At 44.3% G+C, this 27,898-nt stretch overlaps 1 protein-coding gene across 1 annotated transcript; it reads left to right on the top strand.

Annotated features, from left to right (window-relative positions):
* Nucleotides 1-148: 148 nt before the first annotated feature.
* On the top strand, nt 149-27,177 carry RP1L1 (RP1 like 1). The gene is made up of 5 exons (XM_039378241.1): nt 149-787; nt 17,441-17,624; nt 19,700-24,378; nt 25,492-25,548; nt 26,383-27,177. Exons 1-5 carry the CDS (start codon nt 149-151, stop codon nt 27,175-27,177), a joined length of 6,354 nt encoding a protein of 2,117 aa, XP_039234175.1.
* Nucleotides 27,178-27,898: the final 721 nt, after the last annotated feature.

Consider the following 27,898-nt stretch of genomic DNA (forward strand, 5'->3'; position numbering starts at 1 on the left):
CTCTTGGGGGTGGTCCTGTGCAGAGCTAAGGGTTGGACTTGATGATCCTTGTGGGTCCCTTCCAACTCTGCATATTCTGTTATTTTCTGTCTCAAACAAACCCTACTCTGTTCTTTCTTCTCTTTGCAGTTACCTTTAAGCAAGAGGGATGTCTCAGGTGCCTGCTGACCTCCTGTCAACCACCAGCTCCTACAACTATGAGCCACCTCTTCCCTCCGTGGCTCGGGCGAGTGCTCTCACCCAGGTACCTCCAGCCAAAAAAATAACCTTCTTCAAGAGCGGAGACCCTCAGTTTGCAGGAGTCAAGATGGCCATCAACCAGCGGAGCTTCAAGAGCTTCAATGCTCTCATGGATGACCTCTCCCATCGGGTCCCTCTGCCGTTTGGGGTGCGGACCATCACCACCCCACGAGGAATACACTGCATCAGTGAGCTGGACCAGCTGGAGGATGGAGGGTGCTACCTGTGCTCCGACAAGAAATACGTGAAGCCCATTGGCATCACTCCCGGGGGACACAGGCCGGCCCCTCCACGACACGCTCGGCCCTCCAGTACCATGAGAAGAGCAGCTCAGGAGAGCAAGCTGGAAGATTATTCCACACCTTTCACTCACCATGGCCCCAGAATACCCAAGAAAATCACTCTAGTTAAAAACGGGGAAAGTGGGTTTCGGCGCTCGATTATCCTGAACCGCAGGAACGCCCGGAGTTTCAAAACCCTCCTGGATGAGATTACGGAGATCCTGCAGTTCCCAGTGAAGAAACTCTACACCGTTGATGGGAAGAAGGTAAGTGTCTCTGATTCCTGGCACTGGTCAGTCGTTCAAACAGGTGTTACCACATCAGCCTTCGCATTCCCTGGGATACAAATCCTTTAGCTCACGGGAGCAAAAGTTTATCCTTCGGGCTTTGTCTCATTAATTGCTTTCCCCTTAATTACACAGAAGTCTGATGTAGAAGAATCCTGTTCAGCCACTCAAGAATTTCATACAAAGTGTTGTTTTGGGTCAAAGGGTGGTTCAGATGCTCAATGTTTTGCAGTGCGTATAAAACTCAAAATAAACTTCTATTAGTGGAGTTTCCCATGCTTTCCTAGGAGGCACATCCCAAAAAAAAAGGCTTAACTTTTCCACACCTGACCACTGGGAATTCAGCAGAATAAGATGGCCCTTAGGTAGTGCCTTGTGGTTACAGTGTTCCTCACAGAACCCTCAGAGGGTCCTGCTCATGACGTGGGATCTTCAACATTATGATAAGATAACTAACAAATGAATACTTAATTAGGGTATGAGTGGGATCAGGAGACATATTTGTGATGATTTGGTGAATGTGCCAATTGGGGTGGACTCATAATAAAGTTAGGGCATGACAACTCCTTTGTTCTTCTGTTCCCAAAGGAATTTCCTAGCCAACCTGAGGTTCTCTTGACTTCTCCATCTCTTTGTAACATAGGTTAACCTTTACTTCCATATTTCTGAAGAGGTCTCACATGTTATCTGGACTTGTCCCTGGCAATGCAGCTGAGTGGAGCAGTTATCCTACTCCTTGCCACTTTTCCCATCCTTCTAGGGCCGTGTGCCATCTCCTCAGTGGGAACAATACAACCATTTGTGGTGTCACTTTCTGAGCCAGGTGACTGAAATGACTCGGGTTCAAATGCTCCACTATCCAGGAGAGGAAAAAAATGGAGGAATATTTTTAGCCCAAATCACTTTGACCTGGCACAGGGACAGGAATGTGCAGTAGGAAGGAGAGAGGGAGGGGATAATGAGGTTTAATCCATCCTTCCTGGTGGAGGCAACGTGCCACATCACTTCCCCACTCTGGAAAGAGCTTCCTATTGTCAGCTGGAGGACCCAAGGAAAATGTCCTTCCCAAATATCCTACTGCTATAGCTTTCCCAACTCTACTTGTCTAGAGGCTGAAAGAGTATCAGCCTGAGTTTGATGAGATGAAACCTGAAGGAAAGGATGGTGCTGCTCCACGTGTCAGACAAGTGAAGCTGAAATATTGCTGAGAATATGAGACTTATAGAATCATAAAATATGCTGAGCTGGAAGGGACCCATCAGGATCATTGAGTCCAACTCCCAGTCCTGCACAGGACACCCCAAGAATCCCACCACATGCCTGAAAGTGTTGTCCAAATGCTTCTTGAACTCAGACAGGCTTGGGGCGGTGACAACTGCCCTGGGGAGCCCGTTCCAGTGCTCAGGAATTATGAGGAGGGGCACAGGAGCAAAGGAAAAAACTCAGCTGTGGACAACCTAAGCATGACCTGGGATAAACAAAATAGATACTTAATCTTAAATTTTTTGTCTTGCTTATGGACTTGTCTAAGTGTAAGATGAATAAGCTGACCAACCTACTGTAGGATTCATCTTTCCAGAGTGTGTCCATAGCCTGTGTTTCTCCTAATGAGAAGAAAAAATGGTTTGATAATTGGATGGTAGACAAGATGAATCTTATGCCATAGACTCTTTCAGCAGAGTCTAGAGAGTAAGTCTTATAAGGAGTGGTTGAAGTAGTTGGAGTTGTTTAGTCTGGGGGAAAATAGAATCAGGGCAGACCTTCTCACTCCCTACAACTCCCTGACAGAGGGTGGAGCCAAGGGAGGGGTCAGGCTCTGCTCCCAGGGAACAAGGGACAGGACAAGAAGCCTCAAACTGCACCAGGGGAGGTTCAAGTTGGACATCAGGAAGAATTTCATCATGGAGAGGGTGGTCAGACATTGGAAGGGACTGCCCAGGGAGGTGATGGAATCCCTATCCCTGGAAGTGTCCAAGGAATGACTGGACATGGCACTCAGTGCTCTGGGCTGGGCGACAAAGTGGTGATGGGTCACAGGTTGGACTTGATGGGCTTGGAGGTCTTTTCCAACCTAAATTATTCTGTGACATGAAAAGAAAGAAACAGACACTTTAGACAGCAGCTTTCCAAGTAAGTGTCCAAATGATTGTGGGTATCTGGAGCTGGATTCATTTCAGGTTCAAGCACCTGAAACAACACATCAGTGCCTAAATGCTTCTATAAGTGAGGCTGAGCTCCCACAGAGCTGTTCAGACTAAGCTGACAGTCCATCAAGCTCAGAGCTGGCCAAAATAGATGTCTAAAGGCCTTCAGAATCACTGAGGTTCTTTTTTCCCAGCTTCTATCAAATTATTTGCAAGTTGAAGTTTGCTGTGTACCACAATTATACCACTAAATTAAAAGTGTTAGAGCAGGATTTCATTCTTGTCCCTCCATTCTGCTAAATTCTTCACATCTTCTCTGATTTGGTCCAGAGTAACAGTGTTTAAATATTTTAGAATTAGAGCCTGGGACCATTCACTGTAGGTGGTTTGGATGTGCCCAGCCCGTGTTTGAGCAGCCAAGCTCAAAAACCCAACCAAACCCAACCCTGCTACCAAGATGTCTTATAATCTATGGATGAGTATTTTAATTTGCCACTGATTTCTTCAAGACTTGGACTGTTCAGTCCACATAACCATGAATAATCTTGCGTACTGCTTGTAACTTTGCTTCCATTTCTACTATTTTTGAGAATTTTCACCTATTTCTCTAAAGAAAAGTTTTGCTTTCTACTTCTTAGCGCAGACAATGTTGTCTTTGTGATTCTTAAAATAATTCCCCACAATTTTCTTTCTAATCACTATAGACACTGATATTTTAAGTGGGATGTGTATTAAATACACACTCTATAAACAGAATATCTTCAATATTATTCAACCTTCATCTTTCTTTTCATCTAAAGACACTCAGATATCTTACATTTTCAGGGCGGCTGGTGGTCATCCCGTCTAAAGGTCTAATATTATGTTGTAATATATAATCCTGAGATTATATTGTATAATCTTGGGATTCTTTTTTCTAATATGAAAGGTTTCCTGACTGTCTTGTCAATAAGTGGTTAATAATTTTACTTTCACTCCTTTTATTCCTTTTATATCTCAGTGATAGACAACTATGGGTCCAATCTGAGCCATGTTATCCTCTTATATATGTAGCCAGGAAATATGTGATTATTTTTATATTTCCTGAAGAACCTTTCACAGTGATTTTTTTGGCCATTCTTAAATTTCAATGATTTACCTCCAGGTTTTTAATTCTTTATTTCTGTTCATTTAATGACCATTCTTATTAGGGCTTCCTGTTACTTTAGGCTTGGGTGCAAAGCATTTAAGGCACCAAAAAAATATCACTCTATCCTGATTTTCCAATCTTTACCTTTCATACAGATTCTCCAAACCATTTCTACTCTTTTTCCAAATTTTCCTGCCTTATCTCACCTTCGAGACTTCAATATCAAGCTCCTGACACACAGTTGGTTGTGCCTGAGTTTTCCCCAGATGTAACAGTTTCATTGAGGAGTGAAAACAGTGAATTTGATGCACAAATTTGTGACATTTTCTGAAATAACCTCCTTCAACTGGTGCTGAGGTTCAATTTTAACTGTAAATCTTGCCATTATACTTCTATTTGCATCTGTTAGAGACGACGGAAACAAGCCCCCCCCGTTCTTCCATGACTGTTGAAAGGTGTCCGAGCCCTTCATATTTTTGGGGTATTTCCCTGTTTCTCGTATTATTCTCTTTGAATAATAATCCAAATAATTTTGTAAACTTCTTTTAATGCACATCTATGTAATTAGGATTGAGGGGAACAATAACTTTTGACATTTATTCCCATGTTCTGACAGATTAGCAGAATAAGACTCATTCCTAAGCACCTGGACTACTGTTGATTGACTTTGTCTGGCCTAGAATAACACCATTCACAGCATTTAATAGCATTTTCACAGTGTCTCTTTTGCTGCCATTTTTTCCTTGATCTCTTGAAAACCAAACACAAAAAAAAAAAAGGGAAAAATCTCCTGTCCTACAGGTGACTCAATCTGTTCCATCGATGGAAGAGCTGTTCATAGACTTTGGTGTGTCCTCTTCAATTCCCTTTTGTTTTCTCTTACTGCGATAATTCCAGATCTAAACTCAAATCTAAAATGAGTTAAACCTGTCCCAGTGGCTCTGCTTTAATATACTCCATTTTAATATCTTTACCATTTTCTTGAGTAAATCCAGGGCACTTCAAAATTACGAGTCTTTATGAGGGTATAAATTTAGACACCCATGGAATAGACTTGCTGTTTCGTGTTCTTTTCATGCCTTATTGATTTGAAAAAGCAGAGAAAAGCATTTTCTTCCTTTTGTAGTCTATCTAGTCCACAAATTTTTCCAGCAAACCTCTAAGTTTATTTTAATCAAAACTCACAGGCAAATCATCTTATCACTGGTGACCAGAGAGAAGAGACCAAGATCCATTAGAGGCCAGCAGAGCTTCTTGCTTTGTGATCACTCTTATTTTGCTGTTATTTTGTACTTTCTTGCTCCCATTTTTCTGCTTATTTACCTCTCACATATATTCAAAACTGTACTTTTGAAATTCCCAGGAAAAGCCAGTGTTTACTTGTCGTTTCTTCTGTGGCCCCAGTGATGGGACTCTCATTGCTCTTGGGCCAGAGAATCTTTCAGTGCTATGAATTCAGAATTATCCTGTAATAATACTGCAAAACTAAAGTCAGTAGAAAGAGTGATCTAAAAACCTCAATTCCCATGTTAGTATAAATTCAGAGTGACTCTATTAGTATTTACAAATTTGCATTGTCATTTTAACTCCTGAAGCCTTGAGTGAGGTGAAACCAGTATTTTTAACCCTAAGAATCAAGCAGACTTCCTACCAGGAAAGCAGGACTAGTCCCACTGCAGGGAATAGGTGTTTAAGTGTTTGGGCACTCATTTCATCAAGGCAAATAGCTCATTTTCCCAAACTAACCACAATTTTTCTTGTCAGATTCTAAATCAAAGTAGTCATTCGATGAATATGAGAAAAATTTAATTTGATTTTGTAATTATCAATCAAAGTTTCAGCAATAAAATCAGCAAAAATCAGTCAAAGTTTCAGCAAGAAAAAGAAGTGTAAATCATAAATTTTTTTTCAGGTCAAGCCACTCATTGCCGTTTTCCAGGTGATTAACTGGAAATAACTGGATTAACTGCCCAAATAGGGAGATTTGTTATTAAGCTTAATATTGACACATAATGAACACGTCAGTGAAACTTTGTGCAGGTTTTCCTGAACAAAAATATAAATATATATAATATATATAATATATATATTATACATATATTTGTATATAAAATATAAATATATATAAAATATAAAATATACACAGGCCTGGACTTAATTCATTAATTCATCTAAATCCGATCAGCTTATAAGGCATTTAGGATGGGGGGATATTTTACCTGTCAGCTTCTATTTATTGATTGTAGAAGATTAAAAGACAGACTTAGTCTGGTCACATAAATTAGCCCAGGCCCAAGTTTTCATACATTTGTTTTAAAATACTACAGATATTTAAATATTGGCAAACACAAGACTCACAATTCTACATCTGAAGATCAACTGGCTGATGAGACTGTTGGAAATTGCAGCTTTCCTAGTTTTTACTGGGGACATCAGTTCTACACTTGGAAAAGAACCACGTATGCAGACACCTCAATTAAGAAAAAAGTAAAGTAAAATTTGGAGCTTATCTTCTCCAGCAGATGGACTTTCATCTCTATTCTGAGAAGTTCTTACACAACTTAGTGGGTTTTCTTCCTTTATGGTCCAAACCACAGGAACACACCTATGTGCAGATTCCACCTTTGCCTATGGAGAGGACAGAATGCCCCTAAGGGCAAAGAGATCATGGAAGGGCCAGACATCCTCACAGACTGTAAGGAATGACGTGTAGGATTATGAGACATCAACAGGGGATTTCCCTTACAAATGGCAATTATCCAGGGTCCACCAGCTGAACACTGATTAAGACTTCTTTAAGTCACAGGAGCCCAGTCACACGTCCATGTGTCCAGTCACAGATGTCCTGATTTCTGCCCTTGTGAATCACCAGGTCTTCCTTTCACCAACTGTCCTAAATTAAAACAAAAACAAAAACAATTCCTTCCTTAAAACCCAACACTCCTTCTCGTGTGGCGTTTGAAACCCCACTGTGTTTATGGCAAATAATCCACATAGTTTATGGTGGCAATTACCATGAGCAGCTCAAGCAGGGTTTATCAACCTCCAGAAGAGTTTTCCAGGAGATGTGGCTGGTTTTATGTTCGTTGGAGTCAGGCCAAGGCTTGGATGTGTTTTTGTTTAGGCTCACTCGAGGCTGACCATAAGTTGTTATATTTAATGAGTGAATCTGATCCTGTCTGTTGTGAGGAAGGACAGAGGGGATGACCAGAAAGACTCTCTTTTGCCTCAGACTCTACAAGTGAGAACATTGCAGAACGAGCACTGTATGCCACCAAATTTCCTTGAGGGATCAGAGAATTCCCGTGCGGGTTAATCAGGGGAGCAATCGGGAGTTAAGGAATGCTTCCTCAGGCACCACTAACTGGAGACTGTAAAAGATTAGTTATTAGCAACTCCTTGGGGTAAGAACCCTCAGTTTTCTTCTGTGTTTGTGTGGAGTTTGGCACAAGATGATGCTGTGGCAAGACTGACCATTCTGGGTCAAATCAAGCCATTTTTGGCCGTGCCAGCTGGAGCAGTTTTGCAGAAAGACAGAAGGCATATGAAGTGATTCTTTCCCTGGTGCATCTTCCCAGTTTCCAGAAACCCGTAGGATAAGATCTCCTTTAGCCCAAAGTAGCACCATGGGCCAAAGCTATTCCAGTTGCCAGAAGAGATTCAGGGCACGTGCTCTGGCCCCGACACCAAATGGAACTATCTATAGATAATCCCACCACGTAGCATCCAAAATAGGGTCTAATTCCCACAGCCTTTAATGTTGGGTGGCCACGTTCATGCTGCTTCTTAGAAAAGCTCCCTGGCTTGTGGTAACTCCCAGATCTGCCCAGGAATTTCTTGGGAAAGTGCCAGTTGGTCCAGGCTTTAAATGCGCTAAAGACCACTCTAAGAAGAGTAGCACAGGCAACCCTGTTCCAGTGCCCTGGATCCAGAATTGATTTAATTTAGCAGTAGAGGCAGAACTTTTATTTTTAACTGTTATTAGTAAAGGTATAGACCTAACTATTACTGCTAAATAGTTCTTGGTACTAATGACTGCATTTACAGCGACCTCAGGGTGCAAGGCCAGGAAACAGGCTTGTCTGACATATTTCCTGGCTGAGATTTACACATCCACAGCGCCATTTCTGGGACATCTGTAGGCTGCCCGCAGGCATCCTCTGGGCCACTCATGTTTGGGCTCTCTACCAAGCCCATCTGTCTTAATGACAGGTGTCATCAAGCCCCTGATGGAACTCTGAGAGGAAAAGGGGATACACGGAGGCAGATAAGCTGGTTTCAAATGCGGTGTGCGTATATAAACAATGAGGGAAGAGAGGTGATAATTTGCCTCCGTGGGATAGTTAATTTTCTGGTTCCACGCTGACATATTCACTGTGACACTTGGTTTCGTGCCGCGCTCAGGTATGAAGGATGGCAACCAGCTCCAGCCCCTCGTGTGGTGCAAACTGTTGTTACCAAGTGAGCTGTGCCACTTTCCACCTACCGTGTGTGTGACTCACGGGCTAAAAACAAACGGCAGGTTTCAGGTTCAATATCCTCTGATTCCCTGCCAAACCCACAATGACTCCGGCGAGATTTACACGAGCGATCTGTAAACCTCAGCAAAACTTTCCATGAACCTGATCCATGAGAAGATTCATATCCAGGTGTGTTTTATGAACCTTTGAGATGCCCTGAAATCATTTGGCCCGGTGCCTGACAAGGCAGAGTTAAATGGACCCCGTGTGCTGCCCATTTTCTTATCTAACATACACCAAAACTAATACTTTCTTATCTAACATTACCAAATGCAAATGATTCCCTTACCCTGAGGAGATTACTACTGAAAGAACAAAATGTAGCAAAGTGTAATTACTTTCTAATTCTTTTGAATTTAATCCAGGGCAAAGACATTTCCAATCACATTATTGAGTATAAGCAGTAATATTTGTCAACATGATGTGTCTATTTAGTCATTTACCCAGAGCACAAAAAATAGCAGAATTCCACCCTCTCCTGGAAAAACTGTGAATTCTTTGTAAGTCCTTTAAGTAGAAATCACTGTTTCTGCAAAGAATTTTTGCAGGGAAGACTGGACTTTTTTTTTCTTTGTCGGGAAATCTGGTTTTCCAAATGCAGATTTTGGAGTTTTTACCAGTAATGGGAGAGGAAAAGAGATGACGCTTTACATTTGCATCAACTTTCTTCTTCCTTTTGGGACTTGAACAGGGAATTCAAAGAATTCTGCTGCAACTCTTAGCAAGGTCTCAGAGGAGACCTTAGGGCTCTCTACAACCACCTGAGAGGAGGTTGTAGCAAGGTGGGTGCCACAACAATGTGCAACAAGTGACAGGACAAGAGGAAACAACCTCAAGTTGTGCCAGGGAGGGTTTAGGGTGGATATTAGGAAAAAAACCTCTTCACTGAAAGGGTTATCAAGCATTGGAACAGGCTGCTCAGGGCAGTGGTGGAGTCACCATCCCTGGAAATGTTCAAAAAATGTGTGGTTCTGCACTTGAGGACATGGTTTAGTGGCAAACATGGTGGTGGTGGTGCTGGGTTGATGGCTGGACTTGGTGATGTTAGGGGTCTTTTCCAGCTTTAATGATTCTGGGATTCTATTTTATGGTTCTGTTCCTCTATGATTCTCGTTTGACTTGCATCTTTTCTGAAATAAATCCACCTAACATCAAGGGAGCTCTTTCTGCCAAGTAGAAGTAAAAACCTTCCCATCTTTCACACTTGTACCGTGGGCTTTGCACACTGAGAGCCAAACTTGGACTCAGTTACAAGAAAACTATTCAATCAAGCCAAGTTTTCCAGCTAAATGTGTTTTTCTTTATTCCCAGAGCTTCTGGAGGCCACAAATTGTGTCCAGAGTGCTCAACGAAGCACAAGACAGGAATTTTTATGCTGAGAGAAATCCAGGGTGGTAAGACCATGGATCAAGGCCCTATGGATCTGTGAGCTTTATCTAGTAGGGTTTATATACTCAGTCCCAGTTCCTACAGCTGCTTGGAGCACATCTATGTTGTCCTTTCCTCTTTCCCCCCTCAGTTTCCAGCTGAAATACCTTTTAATCCATACTGTAGATATTCCCTGTATAAAAAAAGTAAATTTTGAGACCTCCTGGTCATGGGGAAAAGCTTGAACTCACGACTCATATCCTTCCCGCTGACTCAGTCACCACAAGGTTCATCACAAGAACCAAATGCTTGGCATTTTTCAAGACTTGTCAATTTTTAAGCTAATCCTGCCCTCGGAGAGGATCAAGGCAGGAGCTTGGGGTGGGGTGGATGTTACTCTGACTCATGATTTTCAAGTGCTGATGTCGGATGGACCAGATTTAATGAGCCCGATGCCAGAGGAGCAGGTGGTGGACTCTGATTTCAGGGAGGAATTGCAACATGTAAGAAAGTGGAAAACATCTGCAGCAAAAACTTTCTAAGAAATGCCTTCCTCTCTTCTCTGTTGAACTTTGCACCTTTAACAGTAATTTTCTCCTTCTCAGGTAGAACAGTGTCAGACGTAATTTTGAGCTCACGGGGTGAGTGGGAGGGGAAAAGGCCACCAGAAGCTTATACACGAAGTCAGTGCAATGTGAGGACCTCCCCAAATCCATCCAGAATTCAGTGGAAGTCCTCAGAAAGCCTCCCATAGTCTCCATCAGGAACCAGCTCATCCTCAACAGAGACATCTGGTGGCATCCCCCATACAATCCTAACAGCCCATCTTCCAAAATGAACCAGGCTACAAATCATTTTTCTTCCCATTTTTATCCTCTTCTCCTGTTTCTCAAAATTTTTCTGCTTTCTTTGTGCCTTTTTATTCCCAGTTTTTTCCTCTTGCTTCCCCTTTTTCCCTTGAGGTGTTTCTCTTCTGCTGCTACCCAAATGGTTTCCAGTGACCACTGAATTTCTGATTGCAGTATTTCTCTTGGACTGCTGAAAGACTTGTTGATCCAGGTTACTTCCAAGGTCAAACTCAGAATGGTTACTTTTTATACACATGAAAATTGTTGTACAGAGGGAAAAAGCATCTGTGATAACTCCAGGAAAAGCTGCCAGAAGTGCAATAGATAACCAAGATCTTAACCTGTGGTTAAATAATTCAGTGCAGGGGATTATTGCTCTCTCTTCCACTTATTTGACTTGGCTGATTGAGTGCTTCATGGTCTTCCAAAACTGCCCTTTTTCATGCAGCATTCCACAGTGGTCAAAACTGAAAGGAGACAGGTCATGTCTGAAAAGTTCTAGGAGATGCTGATATTTTTAGGAGTGTTGGTATAACAAATCATTTTATATTGCTGCATTTCAGCATCTGGAGCATTGGACTTGCCCGTATTCCCACGACATAACCATCAAAGGTTATTTGTGTTTAGTAGAACACCTGTTATGGGACACTGGCAACTGTCCTGCTTCCCACATCTTTCTTTGGAGAAGAGAAGGTTTTGGGATGACGTAATTGTGACCTGCCAGTACCTGAAGGGAGCACGGAAGAAAGATGGAGGGAGGCTTTGGACAGGGCATGGAGTGACAGGACAAGGGGGAATGATTTTAAACTGAAAAAGAGTTGGTTTAAATAAGGTGTTAGGAAGAAATTCTTCCTCGTGAGGGTGGTGAGGCCCTGGCACAGGTTGCCCAGAAAAGCTGTGGCTGCCCCTGAATCCCTGGAAGTGTCTAAGGCCAGGAAGGGGCTTGGAGCAACCTGGGCTAATGGAAGGTGTCTCTGCCCATGGCAGGAGGTAGAAAGAGATGAACCTTAAGGTCCCTTCCAACCCAAAGCATTTCACAATGGCATGAATTTACATGGATTTGGAGACCTTGTATTTGATTTGATGAGTAAGAGACCATGTGAGTTTTGATTTGGGAGATGGACAGGGTGCTGTGTACTCACATCTGGACTAATAATTTGGGTGCTAGAGTTTGCAGAGGATTAGATCCATTTCCATGCAGTAATTCCTTGCTGTAAATTCAATCTTCTGACCATGCTGAAGTTAGAGAAAGGGAGGACAAGCCATGTGTCTTCCTCTTTCTTTCCTTCCGCTACTTTGCTAATTTGTATGTGGGCATGGAGTGGCAACACCCCATGATTCACCTCCTGACCAGCAGATTAGCACAGCTTTAACAAGCCGCTCCCCAGAAGAACCACTCTCTAATTCCTCCAGTGCAAAGTTTGGGGAAGGGAAGGGCAAGTGGGTTCTTTGCATGAATGAGATGCGGAATTTATTTTTGTTAGACCAGGATACGTCAGTTCAGAGCCTGGATGGCCCTGGATTGGATGTGGCACAACCACAGAACAGCAGAGTGATTCACACTGTAAGGAGTTGTAAATCTGTATGGAAGACAAAAGGGAACATATGAAAGAGCTCAAGGAAAGGAGGCAGTGAGTCAGCAGGATGGGGAATGGACTCAACCCGTTAGCCTGTTCTTCTGCTCTGTTACAAGCTTCTCCTGTTTCTCCCATGAGTCCCTGCACTCCTTTGGAAGGTGGATCAGCTTATGGACTTGTTCTCTGTGTCTTGCATTATTTCCACATTCTGTCTTCTCTAAGTCCTAAATGTCTCTGGTTGGTTGGCAGCCAGCAGAGGGGAAGAAAAAACTGTCTTCTTCATTTTGCCTTCATCAGAAACTGGTATCCATATTCACCTTCTGAGGTGAGCAAGGTTTACAATGGTTCTTTTTTTCTCTGGGAAGAGCCAGAGAATGGCATGCTCTCCATGTCAAACAGCTTCCTTGTTTTAGAGCTGCTATCTGTGCCTTGTTTCTGTTTAGGTATCGATGACATTGTGTTATTAGTTGTGTTGCGGTAGCACCTGGAGGTCCTTGCTGAGATCACAGCCCCTTTGTGGCAGGTTCTGCACAGTAATGTTCATGGAGACAACCCATCCTGAATGGATAGCAGGCAGACTGAAAAAAAACCCCCAACATTTTGCAGAAGAGAGGATGTTCCTTTATTTTCAGCCCACACATGGTGGCCTTCCCAGTGGAACTCTGAGTAATGTCTGGGGTGTTCAATATTCAGCTCAAATGGGACTTCCTGGTTCCTATTGAGTGGACACATTGGCTGGAGTTCATCTGCCTTACCTTTGATGTCTCAGATTATGTTCTTATATTTTAATCCAATCTAATTTTTCATCTCTTTCTCCAGGGCTCTCATATTTGTGACATATGAACAGCTACTGTGTCTGCTTTTCACTGGGGGGTTATTGCCAAATCTTGCAATCTTATCTCTCGCCAAGTTTATGTCTAATGTCCAGTTTCTTCTCCCAGCATGAAAATCAGTGGCAGAAATTGGATGGAAATCACAGTTTCACAAGTCAAAAGAACTCTTTGTCTTGTGGTTGTTATGTCCAAGGAGAAGAACAGGGTCACTTCTCTTGCACAACAGCAAAAGCAAAGGAGGCTGAGAGAGCTGGGGATGTTCACCTGGAGAAGGCTCCAGAAAGACCTGAGAGCCCCTTCCAGTGCCTAAAGGGGCTCCAGGAGAGCCGGAGAGGGACTTGGAACAAGGGCCTGGAGGGACAGGAAAAGGGGGGATGGCTTCCCACTGCCAGAGGGCAGGGTTAGGTGGGAGACTGGAAAGGAATTGTTGGCTGTAAGGGTGGTGAGGCCCTTGCACAAGTTGCATAGAGAGGTGGTAAATGCCCCATCCCTGCAAGTGTTTTAGGCCAGGTTGGATGGGTCTTGGAGCAAACTGGGATAGTGGAAGGTGTCCCTGCCCATGGATGATCATTCAGGTTCCTTCCAACTCATACCATGATGATGATGATGAAGAAGAAGAAGAAAAGAAAGTTCCCAGTTGTTTAGCAGTTGTAGGCAGTGCAATGCAGACCCCAGAAAAGCCAGAGAAGACTCTACCACTGGTTCAAATGGGGTCAGTATTTCACTCATAACCTTCAGAAGCAACAGTGAACACTGGTATGGCTGCAGGTCCAGGATCTGCTCCCTTCAGATTATAAATAACTTTTATATGTTCTTTAGAAAGAAGGAAATCTGAGAAGCAACACATTGACCTCACCCTGGGACACACCGAGTGAGCTGCAAGTTGCTAAACACCTAAGAGGGTTTAGCAACCCTCTATCACTGTTTGGAGATAATTTAGCACCAGTCAAAGATGTCATATTGAGTGCCCTGAAGATGTCAACTCTATAGCCCAGGCAGTGACATGTTGAGAGGACGAGATTCCTGCAGCACTGTGGGAAAACTCCATGCTGAGCAAACTGATGAACTATTACCCCAACCCTCCAGCACTGCCCTGACAGAGGATGTTGCATTAAACCAAATCAATGAGAGAAATATGATTTATTTAACCCTTAGAAAACGTTCATCTGTATTTACACTGCCAAAATGCTTTTAGCAATGAAGAACTGCAAAGATGAACTTCTGCAATTATTAATTCAAAGAGATTATGACTTGCAAGATATTAGGAAGAAAAGTTATGTTATAGGTATAAAAACTGCTAAAGAGCTGGTGATGTCAGAAATGCTCCATGACAGACTATTTGAAGTGACTGAACACAAGTTCTGTCCATATAAAAGGATTTGGCTTGTGGAAAAAAAATACAATCTATATATATAAATATATATAAATCCAATAACTCAACTGGCTCAGTTCCATTGATTCCTGAGGCTCTGTCATTGCCACCATCTATTTTCTGCACACACAACGCAGTGGTGATGAGTGTGATTGAAGTATCTACAGAGATCCATGTGAGGAAATATCCTGAGCAAAAAATAACTTTCATTGAAAAAAATGTCCTTTACAAAATCTAAATTTAGTGGGGGTTTAAAGACAGATTGTTTTACATCAGAAACGGAAAAGATTTCATGTCTATTTTTCTTTTTTCCTCTCCTTTTCCCCTTTTCTCTTTCTTCTTTTTTACCCTCAGTTTTTTTTTTTTTCCAATTCTATGGGGTCAGGGTGAAAGACCTCACCAAAGGAATACAAATGAAAAGAAAAGAGAACAGGAAAGTGAAGAAGGAAAAGAAATACACAGGTGGCAAGAACCTACTCAAAATATTTGATTTATTAAATTATAGGCTTTACATAAACTTTTAAAGTGAGCTAGAAAGATGTTTTCTTTAGGAATAGATGGACCAGAAGTGGATTTATTGACCAATGACAAGCAGTAGATGGAGAGAGACTGAGATTTGGGGGTTATTTTGAAGTTTTATGTTACTGATCACAAGGACTCGGCAGTTTTGTTGCTTTGCACAGTGTGTATAATGCAAGTTTTAGTGAGCAGAGCTTCTCTTACCGTGGGTTTTATAGAAACAAACTCAGTGGATCTGAGTCACAAGTGTTGTTATAGTGCAAACAGTAAATAAAAATAAAGGGAAGACAACGGGATTTTAGTGTATTTCCACCAGAAGATGATGCCATATGGCTTATTGTAAGAAAATGACCAGAAGTGATTAACTGCATCCAGAATGTGATTTTATTTACCTCTGTCTTGTTGTTTCACCCCACACACGTTTACCCTCCTCTTATTTGCACCAGATCCAGCACTAATCTCCCAGTACCTCCCACAGCCCTGGTGGTACCAAGTCATCTTGGAAAACCCCAGAGGAACTTCACAAACCAAGGGCTTGGGCTCTCAAGTGGGTCTGGCTCCTCATTCCTTGGCTCTAGCAATATTTGGAGGCCAAGTTCTGTCCTTCATGTGCTGTTATTCCAGGCACGTGTGACAACAGCAGACCTGTCATCGCTGCTCCTCGGAGATTCCTTATCTTCCATACTCAGCTGCACGTTAAAGGGATGATGATTAAGTGACACAGTGAGGTCAGGGGACATCTTGGGGGCAGGATAGTGCTGAGCCCATCACCAATAATGGCTTAGTGTGGTCACCTCTTGTTGGGGAGTTCCCATATGCTCTAGAGATGTTCTCCTGATGAAACAGAGTGAGGAGGAGGGGATGTCCCAGCTGGATTATGGAGCACGAAGCTGCCAGATGCTGCTGACCCCTCTAAAGTCCTCTCAGACAGAAAGAGATCCTTCTCCTCCTTTTAAAAGCATTAAGTGTTTTAGCTGAAAACTTAACCTCAGTCTTTCAAATATGAAGTTGCAGGAGCCAGATGGAATCATAGAATCACAGAATATACTGAGCTGGAAGGGACCCACAAGGATCATCCAGTCCAACCCTCAGCCTTGCACAGGACCATCCCCACAAGTCACACCATGTGCCTGAGAGAATTGTCCAAACACTCCTTGAGCTCTGGCAGCCTTGGGGCTATGACCACTGCCCTGGGGAGCCTACTGAGTGCCCAACCACCCTCTGGGGCAAGAACCTTCTCCTGATACCCAACCTAAACCTGCCCTGACACAACTTCAGGTCATTCCCTCAAGTCCTGTCACTGAAGATGGGTCCAGACTCTACCTGGCCAGTGCTCATCACAGATTGATTCCTGTTCCTTTAGAGAAGTAAGTGTTGTAATTGGACAGGTTGAATGGGATTCTGGGCAACCTGCTCTGGTTGAAGATGTCCCTGCTCATTGCAGGGGGTTGGACTAGGCGACATTTAAAAGGTCCCTTCCAACCCAAACTTTTCTATGATGATATGATTCCATGAGAAGTGACTCATGCAGGACTTGGTGTGTTATTCAGAAACAGGTCATACAGTGAGGATGAAGAGTGTAAATCTGGGTTCTCATGGAGGAACAAAGATTTCTTCACAGGCACTTCCCACACTGAGGGACAATGTCCCTCATTGTCCAGCATTGAGGCAATAAATGGGGTTATAATTCAGACAGTATTTGAGGTAATATTAGGGGAAGTCACAATTCTCGTTCCTCTTCCTGAGCAAAGAAAGGAAGAGAACTAAGGGATAAAATGAAATGTAACATTTACCAGGTAATAATTGCTGTCCCATACAGGAATTACAGGAATTTAAAGAACATAATTCTCTGTAAGCAAAACTGAAATGCCTCCAGTTTCACTCTTTCCCTCACTACCACATTGATTATGACTAAATCTTTCCCAGAATATGTGAAACCTTCTAATAAATGAGATTTCTTCTCCCTTAGGCAATCTCTCCCACCCCTTCCCTGTCTTAGGAAATCTGATTAAAATGTAGCAGAGCTTCTCTTTCAGTGGAAGAATATTCCAACAGAGCTGGTCAGCAGGTCCTGGCAGACGCTGAAGTTCTCCAGAACCACACTTATTTTCACATAATCACAGAATATCATGAGTTGGAAGGGACACCCAAGGATCATTGAGCCCAACTCCTGGGCAGGACAACCCCAAGAATCACCCCTGAGAGCGTTGCCCAAATGCTCTTTCATTTAGGTGCCAACTAACTGTCAGTTGATTCTGGGCCTAAAAGAATCCAACTCTTCTCTATCAGCTCCTGGTGATCCCCTTGCTCTTCCCTTCCCAGATTGACAGCATGCAGGCCCTGCTCCACTGCCCCAACGTGCTGGTGTGTGTCGGCCGGGAGCCCTTTAAACCTGTGTCCATGGAGAATCTGAGGAAACACTCGGTGGAGAAGCTGCCCAACCTGCCTCCCCGTTCCAACGGCAACAACGTCAGCGAGAACAATGAAAGTAAGCAAAGCTTTGGGTGTCTCCAGGGCCTGTGTCCCACAACGTGGGCGTTACAGGCACCCATTGTGCTGCCTCAACGTGCAGGTTTCGTGTGGAAAATGCACTTCCCTCTCCCTCCCTCCCAGGCCTTTCCATCCTCCCCTTCTTTTTCTCTGGTTTCCTTCTAGGATTTCCTCCCTACGCCCCCCAGTCTTTCTCTTACATGCTCCCCGTGTCTGGCTGACTTCCCTTCCTCTTTCATATCTCTGTGTCTCCTTTTCCTTCCAGAACTCCCTCCTTTCCTGTGTCTGTCTCCCCAAACCCTTGAGATTTCCCACGGATCCTCTATCCCCTTGTCTGTCTGTCATGTCATGCCTGCACTCATGGACTTCCCTGCACTAGGACCAGAGGATGCCCTGGTTCTGTCGGCAGGAGACTCAGTTTCTCCTGCAGGTTACAGCTGCCTTTTTGGGAACAAAGCATATTTTTATGGAAAGGTTATTTTCAGGAAGGAGTATGTTAAGGATTATTCAGGATTATATTTCTTATTATATTCTTCACCATGAGTTATCTAAGGTCACAGGTAATTAAACCAGCCACCCTCTTAGCCTATGAAAGGTAACTTCCCACTTCCAAAGGGCAATAATCTCACGTATATTAGGGATTTGTTGGGGAATGAAATTAAATGTGCTCTGGAGGTGGACCTGTTTTTGTCCATTGTCAATACCAGGAGTTGGGAAAGATTCACTCGTGTGTTGGCAACTACTTGTAGAATTTTATGGACAGAGACATTCCACACTCACTGCCTGAGACATAAAAAATTGAGGGGAAACACAGGAATAAACTGGACCTTTGTCCATCAAGAGACCGAGTAAATATATCAGTTCAAATGCGTAAAGATGATTAGAGAAAGCTATTTTGTGTGTCATTGGCCTTGGCTGATGTGCTCCCATTCAACACTCCCTTCCCAAAACACCTCCATTCAGCTGTGTGTCCGTATGCCTGTGAGACACGTGATTGTTCAGATATATATACAAGTAAATTTTGGACAAACATAGATTAGAAACAAGATAGATGAATGTCTTTTAAGGCAGCCTGATAGCAACACATTCTTCTTGAAATGAAGGGTCTAGGACCTCAGTAAATCTATGCATGTCACTGCACTGGGTCATAGAGATGCTTCAGATTACAATTCCTAAATTCCCTTCCTATCACTGATTCCTTCTGCAAATACCACTATTTCTCACCAGATTACAATTCCTTTTCCATTTGTTCTTTATGTTTTAATAAATATTATAATTATTGATAGTGGCACATCCCTGAAGGGACTAAGTGTTGCTCTGGTCTACATGGCCACACGTTTCCTGGCATGTGAATGGAGAAGTGGATCATAGAATCATAGAATCATAGAATCATAGAATCATAGAGTTGGAAGGGACCCATAAGGACCATCGAGTCCAACTCCTGGCCCTGCACAGGACACCCCAAGAATCCCACCATGAGCCTGAGAGCATTGTCCAAACACACCTTGAAGTCAGACAGGTTTGGTGCTGTGACCACTTCCCTGGGGAGCCTGGGAATGTGCAACAATTGACCTATAATTAAGGACGAGAGTCACTTCTCTGTGTATTTTTCCCTGGCTGAATAAGAAAGATGAAAACTTGAACGGTTAAAGAAAGAAGTATTTGCAACGTGATAAAATATCAAAACTCTGAGACTAAATTGCTCTGTGTGTGTGAGTTTATTTATTTATTTGACTTCCTGACATGCATTTAATAACACAAAGTGTTTCTCTTTTAATTTAGATTATAAAAAATGACGAAGTAAAGGTATTGAAGATTTTAATACACGTGATTAATTCAAAACTAAACATTTAACAAGGAGGTTGGATTAGATGATCTTCAGGGGTCCCTTCGAACCCTAATTATTCTGTGACTCTGTGATTTATGGCAATCACTTAGTCAAAGACAAATTTTCAAATTACGTAAATTGACACAGGCTTGGCTTTAATGCAATAACATCAATATTCTCTAGTTTGAGGGTGTGACTTAGGCATTTTGTGTCATCTTTATATGAGTTAACATTTCTCTCCATCTTTCTTTCCTTCACTCCAGTGAACTTCGGACTGAAAGCCAAAAAAAGCGTTATCCATCCACGGTCGTCATCAAGCAACAGGTCCATGAGATTTTCATTGTCATCGGAAAAGTCGTATCCCAACGGTCTCGCTGCCTCACCGGATAACGGAGCACCTTTCTCCAATGGCTGCTCCCACCCCAAGGCCGGGGAGCTGGTGCAGTCCCTGGTCAATGATGACATAGAGAAGCGGGTGCACGTGAACAAGGACGGGAGCTTGTCCGTTGAGATGAAGGTCCGCTTCCGCCTGCTGAATGATGAGACCTTGCAGTGGTCCACCCAGATCAAGAAGTCCAACCTGCTGAACCGGCTGCCTTGTGAGGAGTCAGGAGCAGAGGAGGACAGTGGAGTGGACCCCCTACAGAAAATGAACCCAGAAGTCAGCTCAGAGGCGGATGACTCGTTGTATCCCTGTGAGATTGATTCCTATATGTCAAAACTTGAGGAATCCGAGTGTGACGAGGCTCACTGTCACAGCTGTGGGAAGAAGCACCAGGACTACGACATTTGGAAGAACCCCATGCACACATCCCAGAGGGAAGAGCCCAGCGTACGGAGCACCTGGCGCACACGGTCGTCGTGCTCCAGCACATCCTCCCGGAGGAGAGTCGTCCACAAAAAAATTACTTCCGTGGACAGCCTCCACACCACGTCCAGTGAGGAATTCTCTGAGCACATTGTGAGAGAGTCCTCATCCTACTCAGAGACTATAGAGAACAGAGTGGCGTATCGATCCGTCAAAAAGTGCAGGTGCAGAAGTGATTTGTCTACAGGTGCTTCCATTGGAGAAGATCAGCAAGGAGACACTCGGGCAAGCACAGGGAATGGCCAGAGACCTTCATCCGTGGGTTTAATGTCACATTCCAGCTGTGAAAACAACCTGGATACTCAAGACACCCCCGAAGACCATGAGATCAGCAAAACCATTTCACAAAACGAAGAGGAAAACTGTTTTGAAGCTTCCTCTGTGAAGGGCTTAAAGGATGACGTGGAAGAGGTTGAGAGCAGCAGAGTTGGGAGTGTCATGTCAAAGTCATCCCTGCAGTCCAAACGGAGCAAGAATAATGTCTGTGAGGAAACCAGCAGCGTGGGTAGGAGCATGTCCTCCTCCTCAAGCCTTCAGAAGGCAAATCAAGGAGAGAACTCTCGCAGCTCCACCCCTGCCAACAGTGTGCACAGCAAGTCCAGCAACTGTACCACCCAAAAAGCAAAGAGCGAGCAGGATGACCAGTCTGATGAAAATCCAGTGGTCTCCTCCTTGTCCAGTGAGTCCTGCCCTAAGAAAGAGGCTGAAGAGGCAGAAGAGGAAAGTGAAGTCAGAGAAGTCAGCTCAGTGTCAGCAAAAACAAAGCCCAGTCAATCAATTAGGGATGAGAGCAGTGAAGGGGAACGATGCTCTACACAAGGAAGCCACTCCAGAGCTACTGACAGGAACAGCAAGAAAAGTGACAGTGATGAGAACGTTGCATGCAACATCTCTTGCTCTTCCACAGGATCCAAAAAGAGCAAACGCAGCCACATTCATTTGGATGCACGGTCTGAAATGTCTGTGTCTTCACTTGGATCCTCTCCGAATAAAAAGAAGAATTCCCTACATGCAGATGATGTGAGATCGTGCAGCAGAGCATCCAATTACTCCAAAAGCTCATGTGAAACCAAGAAAAAATCTGTTGGAGACGCCATGTCTCAAAAGTCAGGATCTCTTCAGTCAAACATTTCATCTACTAGTGCAGCAGAAGCAACTGCAGGTCCTGCTGAGGAGAAAAGCTCTAAAAGTACCGCCAGTCGCTACAGTAAATCCTCAAAAGGCTCAAAGAAGAGAAGCCATAGAGAAGACAATAGTAAACCATCATCCCTCTGCTCAAAATCTTCAAGTCCTAATGGAAAAGCTGGAGAGGGTCATGCCAAGGTTAGTTCAGAGCTCTCTTCTTCCAGACAGGGAAGTATGAGTGGGAGTGTGTGTTCCAAAGCTGACCACGCAACTGAGAATGAGATTAGGAATGGAAAGCCTACAAGTAGCTCCTCAAGAGTCTCTTCAAAATCAGAAGTAAAAGATAAATTCTTGCTGGCACAGGTATCCCAGGAGACGGATGAGAGGCGTTCACAGTCAAACATGTCTCAATCTTCAAAGTCAAGGCAGACAAAAAACAACAATCTTCGGGTGAAGATGTCAAACTCCAGCCGGGCATCACTATCTGAGAGCACATCGGTGCACAGCCTGCACTGCCCTGCCCCACCCAAAGGGAAGCCAAAGAGGAGAAACATGCGTCCAGCCATATTGAAGAATTCCTCCGTTAGCAGTGTAGGCACCAAGTCGGTGCTGAGCACAGGAAAAGAGCAGAAAGAAATTGTAGATTCCTCCAAAGAGACTTCCTATGGGTCTAGGTCAGCAGCACCCGAAGTAAACGATCAGAATAATAAAGAGACAGATGATTCTTGCAAAAAAAAAGCAGAGGAAGCATCAGAAGACACGGGTGTGCAGGAGGAAGGGAGTGATTTAATGCCATCTGCTCTGCCAAATACATCTCCAGAAGAAGTTGTGCAAGAGTGGCTCAGAAAAATCCCTTCAGAATCATTGCTTGAGAAATATGAAATGGAGGATGATGTGGAAGAGGAAGGTACAGAGACAGCTACTGAGGTGTCACAGTGTACACACGCCGAGGAAGCCCCAGAGGATGAAAAAGCTGAGGAAAAGAATGAGGAGGAGGCTGAAAATGAAGCAAAGGCTGAAGTGGAAGGAGAGACAGCAGAAGACACAGCAATTAATGAAGAGGTTGAAGAATGTGTGAACCAGGAAGAAGTCTGTGAGGTTGCAACTGAGGCTGCCAAAGCTGAGCAGGCAGAAAGCAACCAGTCAGTTACCTCCAGCCAAAATAACAACAGGAGAGACTTGCCCACCTCTGTCCAGACTTCCGTCCAGATCATGAAGGCCTTGCTCAGTTCGAAACATGAGACCAAATTTGACCGATCGAACAGTTTGCCCGAAGTGTCCCCCACCATGGGGAGAAAACTCAGCAACTCCGCCAACATTTTGATTACTTGTCTTGCCAGTCTCCAGCTCCTCGATGAAGAGTCGGAAGACCCATCAGACAACTCAAAAGCTTTGAATAAGTCAAGGTATACGGAGCTGCTGAATATTTTTCAAGCCCTGTGGTTGGGATGCACAGCTGAAAGGAGCGGTCCAAGCTCAGGTCAAGAGGCCAGCGAGCAGGCAAAGCCAGACCTTGGGTTTAAAGGCCCAAAATCTATGGATCATGCCTTCACTCACATGTCCTCCTCTGGGGTTGATGTCTGCAGTGGTTCTGGTGGCTCAGGAGAAGAATGTCCAGCTGGTGCCACTTTGGTGGCACAGAAAACTGCTGAATTCAAATCAGCCGAAGTGGAAAATACAGAGACTGGCACTGAAGTGACTGAGGTTGAGGAGCAAAGTAAAGAGGGAGCGCAGTCATCCCGCCCTTCAACAGCCTGCTCAGACTCACACAGAGAGGAAAAAGCACAGTCTGCTAAAGAGGAATCTCTAATTCAGGAGGAAGAAGAGAAGGAGGAGGATCAGTGCCATACCTGTGAACACGGTCAGGAGGAAGGGGGAGAAAATGAAAATGAAGAAACCAGTAAATTAGCTGAAACTGGAGAACAAGAAGAAGCTGGAGCTGTGAATGATGAACTCCCACAAGAAAATCCGGAAGCCACCACTGATGATACAAATGTCAACAATGCTGATGCTGGGATGGAGATAAAAGCTGATTTGGAAGGGCATCTTGAAAAAGAGTCACCAAGTGACCCAGAGCCCAAAGTCTGTACATCCACCAGTGTGGGCACATCCGTTGTCCGGCAAAAGTCAGTGGATCCAGACCCAGTCTGGGTCCTGAGGCTGCTCAAAAAAATCGAGAAGGAGTTCATGGCTCACTACGTCAATGCCATGAATGAGTTAAAAGTCAGGTGGAACCTGCAGGACAACCAGCAGATGGATGAAATGATACAGGAGCTGAAGGAGGAAGTGAGTAAAAGGATACAGAAAAGCATAGAGAAGGAGTTGAGGAAGATCAGAAGCAGAGCTGGGACGAGGGTGCCAAGACCTCCGGATGAGCCACTCACACTTGAGTCAAAACTCCAGACAGAGCAGAGGAGGTGGAGATTGCAAACTATGCACAAAAAGTCACTCTTTGGTGGCAAGAACGGCAACCAGAGCAGGCTGGAGGAGACAACAGACTTATCCCTCGATGTAGAGAAAGACCTAGCACTCAGCGCAGCTTTTGATGACAGTATTAGTAAACAATCAAGCGAGGAGGAATATTGTCCATGTGACTCCTGCGTGAGGAAAAAAATGGCCTCCAAGCCCCAAAGACTCCCCGTGGTGGCCACCAATGCCCCAGTCATGAAAGCATTTGATTTGCAGCAAATCCTGAGGCTGAAGAAAGATGACAAAGAGGAAGCCATTGTTGCAGAAACAGCCCAGGACATCAAAGGTGAACCCCAGGCAGGTGAAGAAGAAGTGGAGGACAACGAAGAAAAGGAGCCAGAAGTAAATGAATTAAATGGAGATGGAGAAGAACCTGAAATAGCAGAGAGTCAAAAAGGTGAGGGGGAGGATGAGGTACAAAATGAAGAAACCAAAGAAGATGAAGCAGAAGAAGCAGGGGAAGAAACAAAAGGAGAGGAGGAAGAGAAAGAGGAAGAAGAAATTGTTAAGGTTGAGGAGGAGGAGGAAATAAAAGAGGAGGAGGAGGAGGAAGAAACAAAAGAAGAGGAGGAAGTAAAAGAGGAAGAAGCAGAGGAAAAGAAAGAGGAAGAGGAACTAAATGAGGAGGAAGGGAAGGAGGAAGAGGAAGAAGTAAAAGAGGAAGAAGAAGAAAAGAAGGAGGAGGAGGAGGAGGAAGAAGTGAAGGAGGAAGAGGAAGAAGCAAAAGAGGAGGAGGAAGAAGGAAAAGAGGAGAAAGAAGAAGTGAGGGAGGAGGAGGAAGAAACCAAAGAGGAGGAAGAAGAAGAAGTGAAGGAGGAAGAGGAAGAAGCAAAAGAGGAGGAGGAAGAAGAAGTGAAGGAGGAGGAAGAAGCAAAAGAGGAGGAGGAAGAAGAAGTGAAGGAGGAGGAGGAAGAAGCAAAAGAGGAGGAGGAGGAGGAGGAGGAGAAGGAGGAAGAGGAAGGTGCAGAAGAGGAGGAGGAAGAAGAAAAAGATGAGGAGGAAAAGGAGGAAGAGGAAGAAACAAAAGAGGAGGAGGAAGAAGTGAAGGAGGAGGAAGAAGCAAAAGAAGAGGAGGAGGAAGGGAAGGAGGAAGAGGAAGGTACAAAAGAGGAGGAGGAAGAAGCAAAAGAGGAGGAGGAAGTCAAAGAGGAGGAAGAAGAAGTGAAAGAGGAAGAGGAAGGAGCAAAAGAGGGGGAGGAGGAAGGGAAGGAGGAGGAGGAAGAAGCAAAAGAGGAGGAGGAAGAGGAGGAGGAAGAGGAAGGTGCAGAAGAGGAGGAGGAAGAAGCAAAAGAAGAGGAGGAAGAGGAGGAGGAGGAAGAGGAGGAGGAGGAAGAGGAAGGTGCAGAAGAGGAGGAAGAAGATGAGGAGAAAGAGAAGGAGAAAGAGGAAGAAGCAAAAGAGGAGGAGGAAGAAGTGAAGGAGGAGGAGGAAGAAGCAAAAGAGGAGGAAGAAGAAGTAAAGGAGGAGGAGGAAGAAGCAAAAGAGGAGGAGAAGGAGGAAGAGAAGGAGGAAGAGGTGGAGGAAGAGAAGGAGGAAGGCGCAGAAGAGGAGAAGGAAGAAGAAGTGAAGGAGGAAGAAGAAGCCAAAGAGGAGGAGGAAGGGAAGGAGGAAGAGGAAGAAACAAAAGAGGAGGAGGAGGAAGAAGGGAAGGAAGAAGAGGAAGAAGTAAAAGATGAAGAGGAGGAGGAAGAAGGGAAGGAGGAGGAGGAAGGGAAGGAGGAAGAGGAAGGGGAAACGACAACGGAGGCGGACGCGGACGGCCCATAGTGTCCTCGGCCGGGCAGCATCCAACGAGCGAAAAGGCAGGGCCTGAGGCCTCGAGCCGCAGACCAAGTCTTTCTTCCATCCGCAGTTCATGCTCACCGAATCAGAAGCCAAAGACAGGGCGGCGGAAGGGCCGGCGGCAGCGGCAAGAAGCCAAGATATGCAGCAACTGCAGGAGAAAACGAAGAAGCCACCGCGGAGGCGGCAGGGAGCGGAAGAGGACTCACCCACCGCGGACGGGGGGCCTACGCACTAAGGAGAAGAGGGAGAAGCAAAAAGAGGAAGAGAGGAGCCAGAAGGAAAGAGGAGAGGAAACAAAAAAGAAGGAGTGCGGAGGAAGGAAAGGAGGAGAGGAAGAACTAAGAAGGAGGAATAAGAAGTGAAGGCTGAACGCAGAAAGCCAAGCAGAGTGGGGACGGACGGAAGAAGAGAACGACAAGAACCGACGCAATATGGAAACCAACAAACGAAGAGGAGGAAGAAGAAAAAAAAGAAGAGGACGAGGAGGAAGAGAAGGAGGAAGAGGAAGAAGGAACAAAGGAGGATGAGGAAGCAAAGGAAGATGAGGATGAAGCTAAACAAGAGGAGCAAGAAGTCGAAGAGGAAGAAAACCCAAAAGAGGAGGAGGAAGAAGAAGCAAAAGAGGAAGAAGAGGGAGAAAAAGAGGAGGAAGAAACAAAGGAAGAGGAGGAGGAAGCGAATGAGGAAGAGGAAGAACAGGAAGAAGAAACTCAAAACGAAGAGCAGGAAGCTGAAGAGAAGTCCAAAGGTGAAGATGAAGCTGAAAATGAAGCTGAAGAAACAGAGGAGCCAGAGGATGATGAAGCAGAGACATCTGAATGCAGAGGGGATGCCAAGGGCTCTGGAACTGACAATAATCCTGGAGAAGATGATGCAGAAGGAAATGAAGAAGCTGAGCAGGATGAAGCTGAGGCAGTAGAAGATGCAAAACCAGAGTCAGAAGGTGAGGCTGAGGAGGAAAACGATGAAGGAGGTGAGAAACATGAAGAGAATGAGGAGGAACCTGCCAATGATGACCCTGACAAGGCACATGAAAAACACGAAGGCAAAATCAACAACAAGGTTTCTCAGAAAGTCTCAAGGGCCAAAGGCAAGAAAACCAGCAAAAAGCTGGAGAGTCTGAAAACATCCACCGCCTTTTCTTATTATTCTTCTGTAGGAAACTTCTCACAGCAGTCCCAGAAGGGGTCTGAAGATAAAGATGAGGGAGAAGATGAAGAGGAAGACAAAGATGACCACAACCCTGGGAGCGACCCCCCCAATGGAGAGATTCGAAGTGATGAGAGCTCCAAACCCTCACAGATGTATCCTGAGAGCGAGGAAGAGGAAGAAGATGAGGACAAAGATTCTTCGGGCACTGATGCTGCGGGAGATGAGGACCCAGCAGATGCTGAAGGTGCAGATCCAAAGGAGGCTGAAAATACTGATGGAGTTCAGGCTTCTAAAAAGAAAGAAAACTCTGATAATATTGACCAGGAAGACTTGGACTTCTAGAACTGCTTATTAAAAACTGGTTTTTTCTTTCTTTCTTATTTTCTTTCTTTTTTTTTTTTTTTAAAGTATATTTTCATTACATATTCCAGTATCTCCAGTGAGTTGAGTCATCATAACTGGCTTTTCTTCTGAGTTAAATGTGGTAAACTTGATCTTGAATTCTATAAAGTTGCAATTGCCTGCCCTCATTTCTGGAGGGCTGGTAAACTCGTTAATATTTTGTGGTTTCACTAGATAAAGTGGTTTGGGGAAAGGGAAGGCGGTTTTGTTTGTGACACCTTCTTGTTCCCACTCTTTAAGCCGTGCTGTTTGCTGCTTGAATGACCTGTGGCTCTGCTGGGCATCATTTCTGAGTGACTTCGGGATGCCTTTTGTCAATTGCACAGCATTTTTCCTGGGAAGATTTGCCAAGCCACGGAAACACGACAAAATTGGGATTCGTTGCCAAAGTCTGGTCAGAGCCCACAGAGATGTACATTCATTTTCCTCCCTCCACTACCTTAGCCTGCCCTGCCTTCTCTATACCCAGAAAAAGGGTCTGAGATTAAAAAAAAAAGTTCTCCATTTTCCCTATTTTACTTTCAGCAGAGGTTGAGCTCATTCCCCACTTCATTGGAAAACCTCAACACCAAGAAAGGTCATTCCAGTAGATCTTCCAGCCCCCACTTTTGTTTGTACTGTGCTCCTCACTGTAGTGGTAGATAAAAAAATTGAGTTAATT

Source organism: Pipra filicauda, unplaced genomic scaffold (genome assembly GCF_003945595.2).
Source record: "Pipra filicauda isolate LSUMZ 115617 unplaced genomic scaffold, ASM394559v2 scaffold132_size2486313_pilon, whole genome shotgun sequence".
Lineage (NCBI taxonomy): Eukaryota > Metazoa > Chordata > Aves > Passeriformes > Pipridae > Pipra > Pipra filicauda.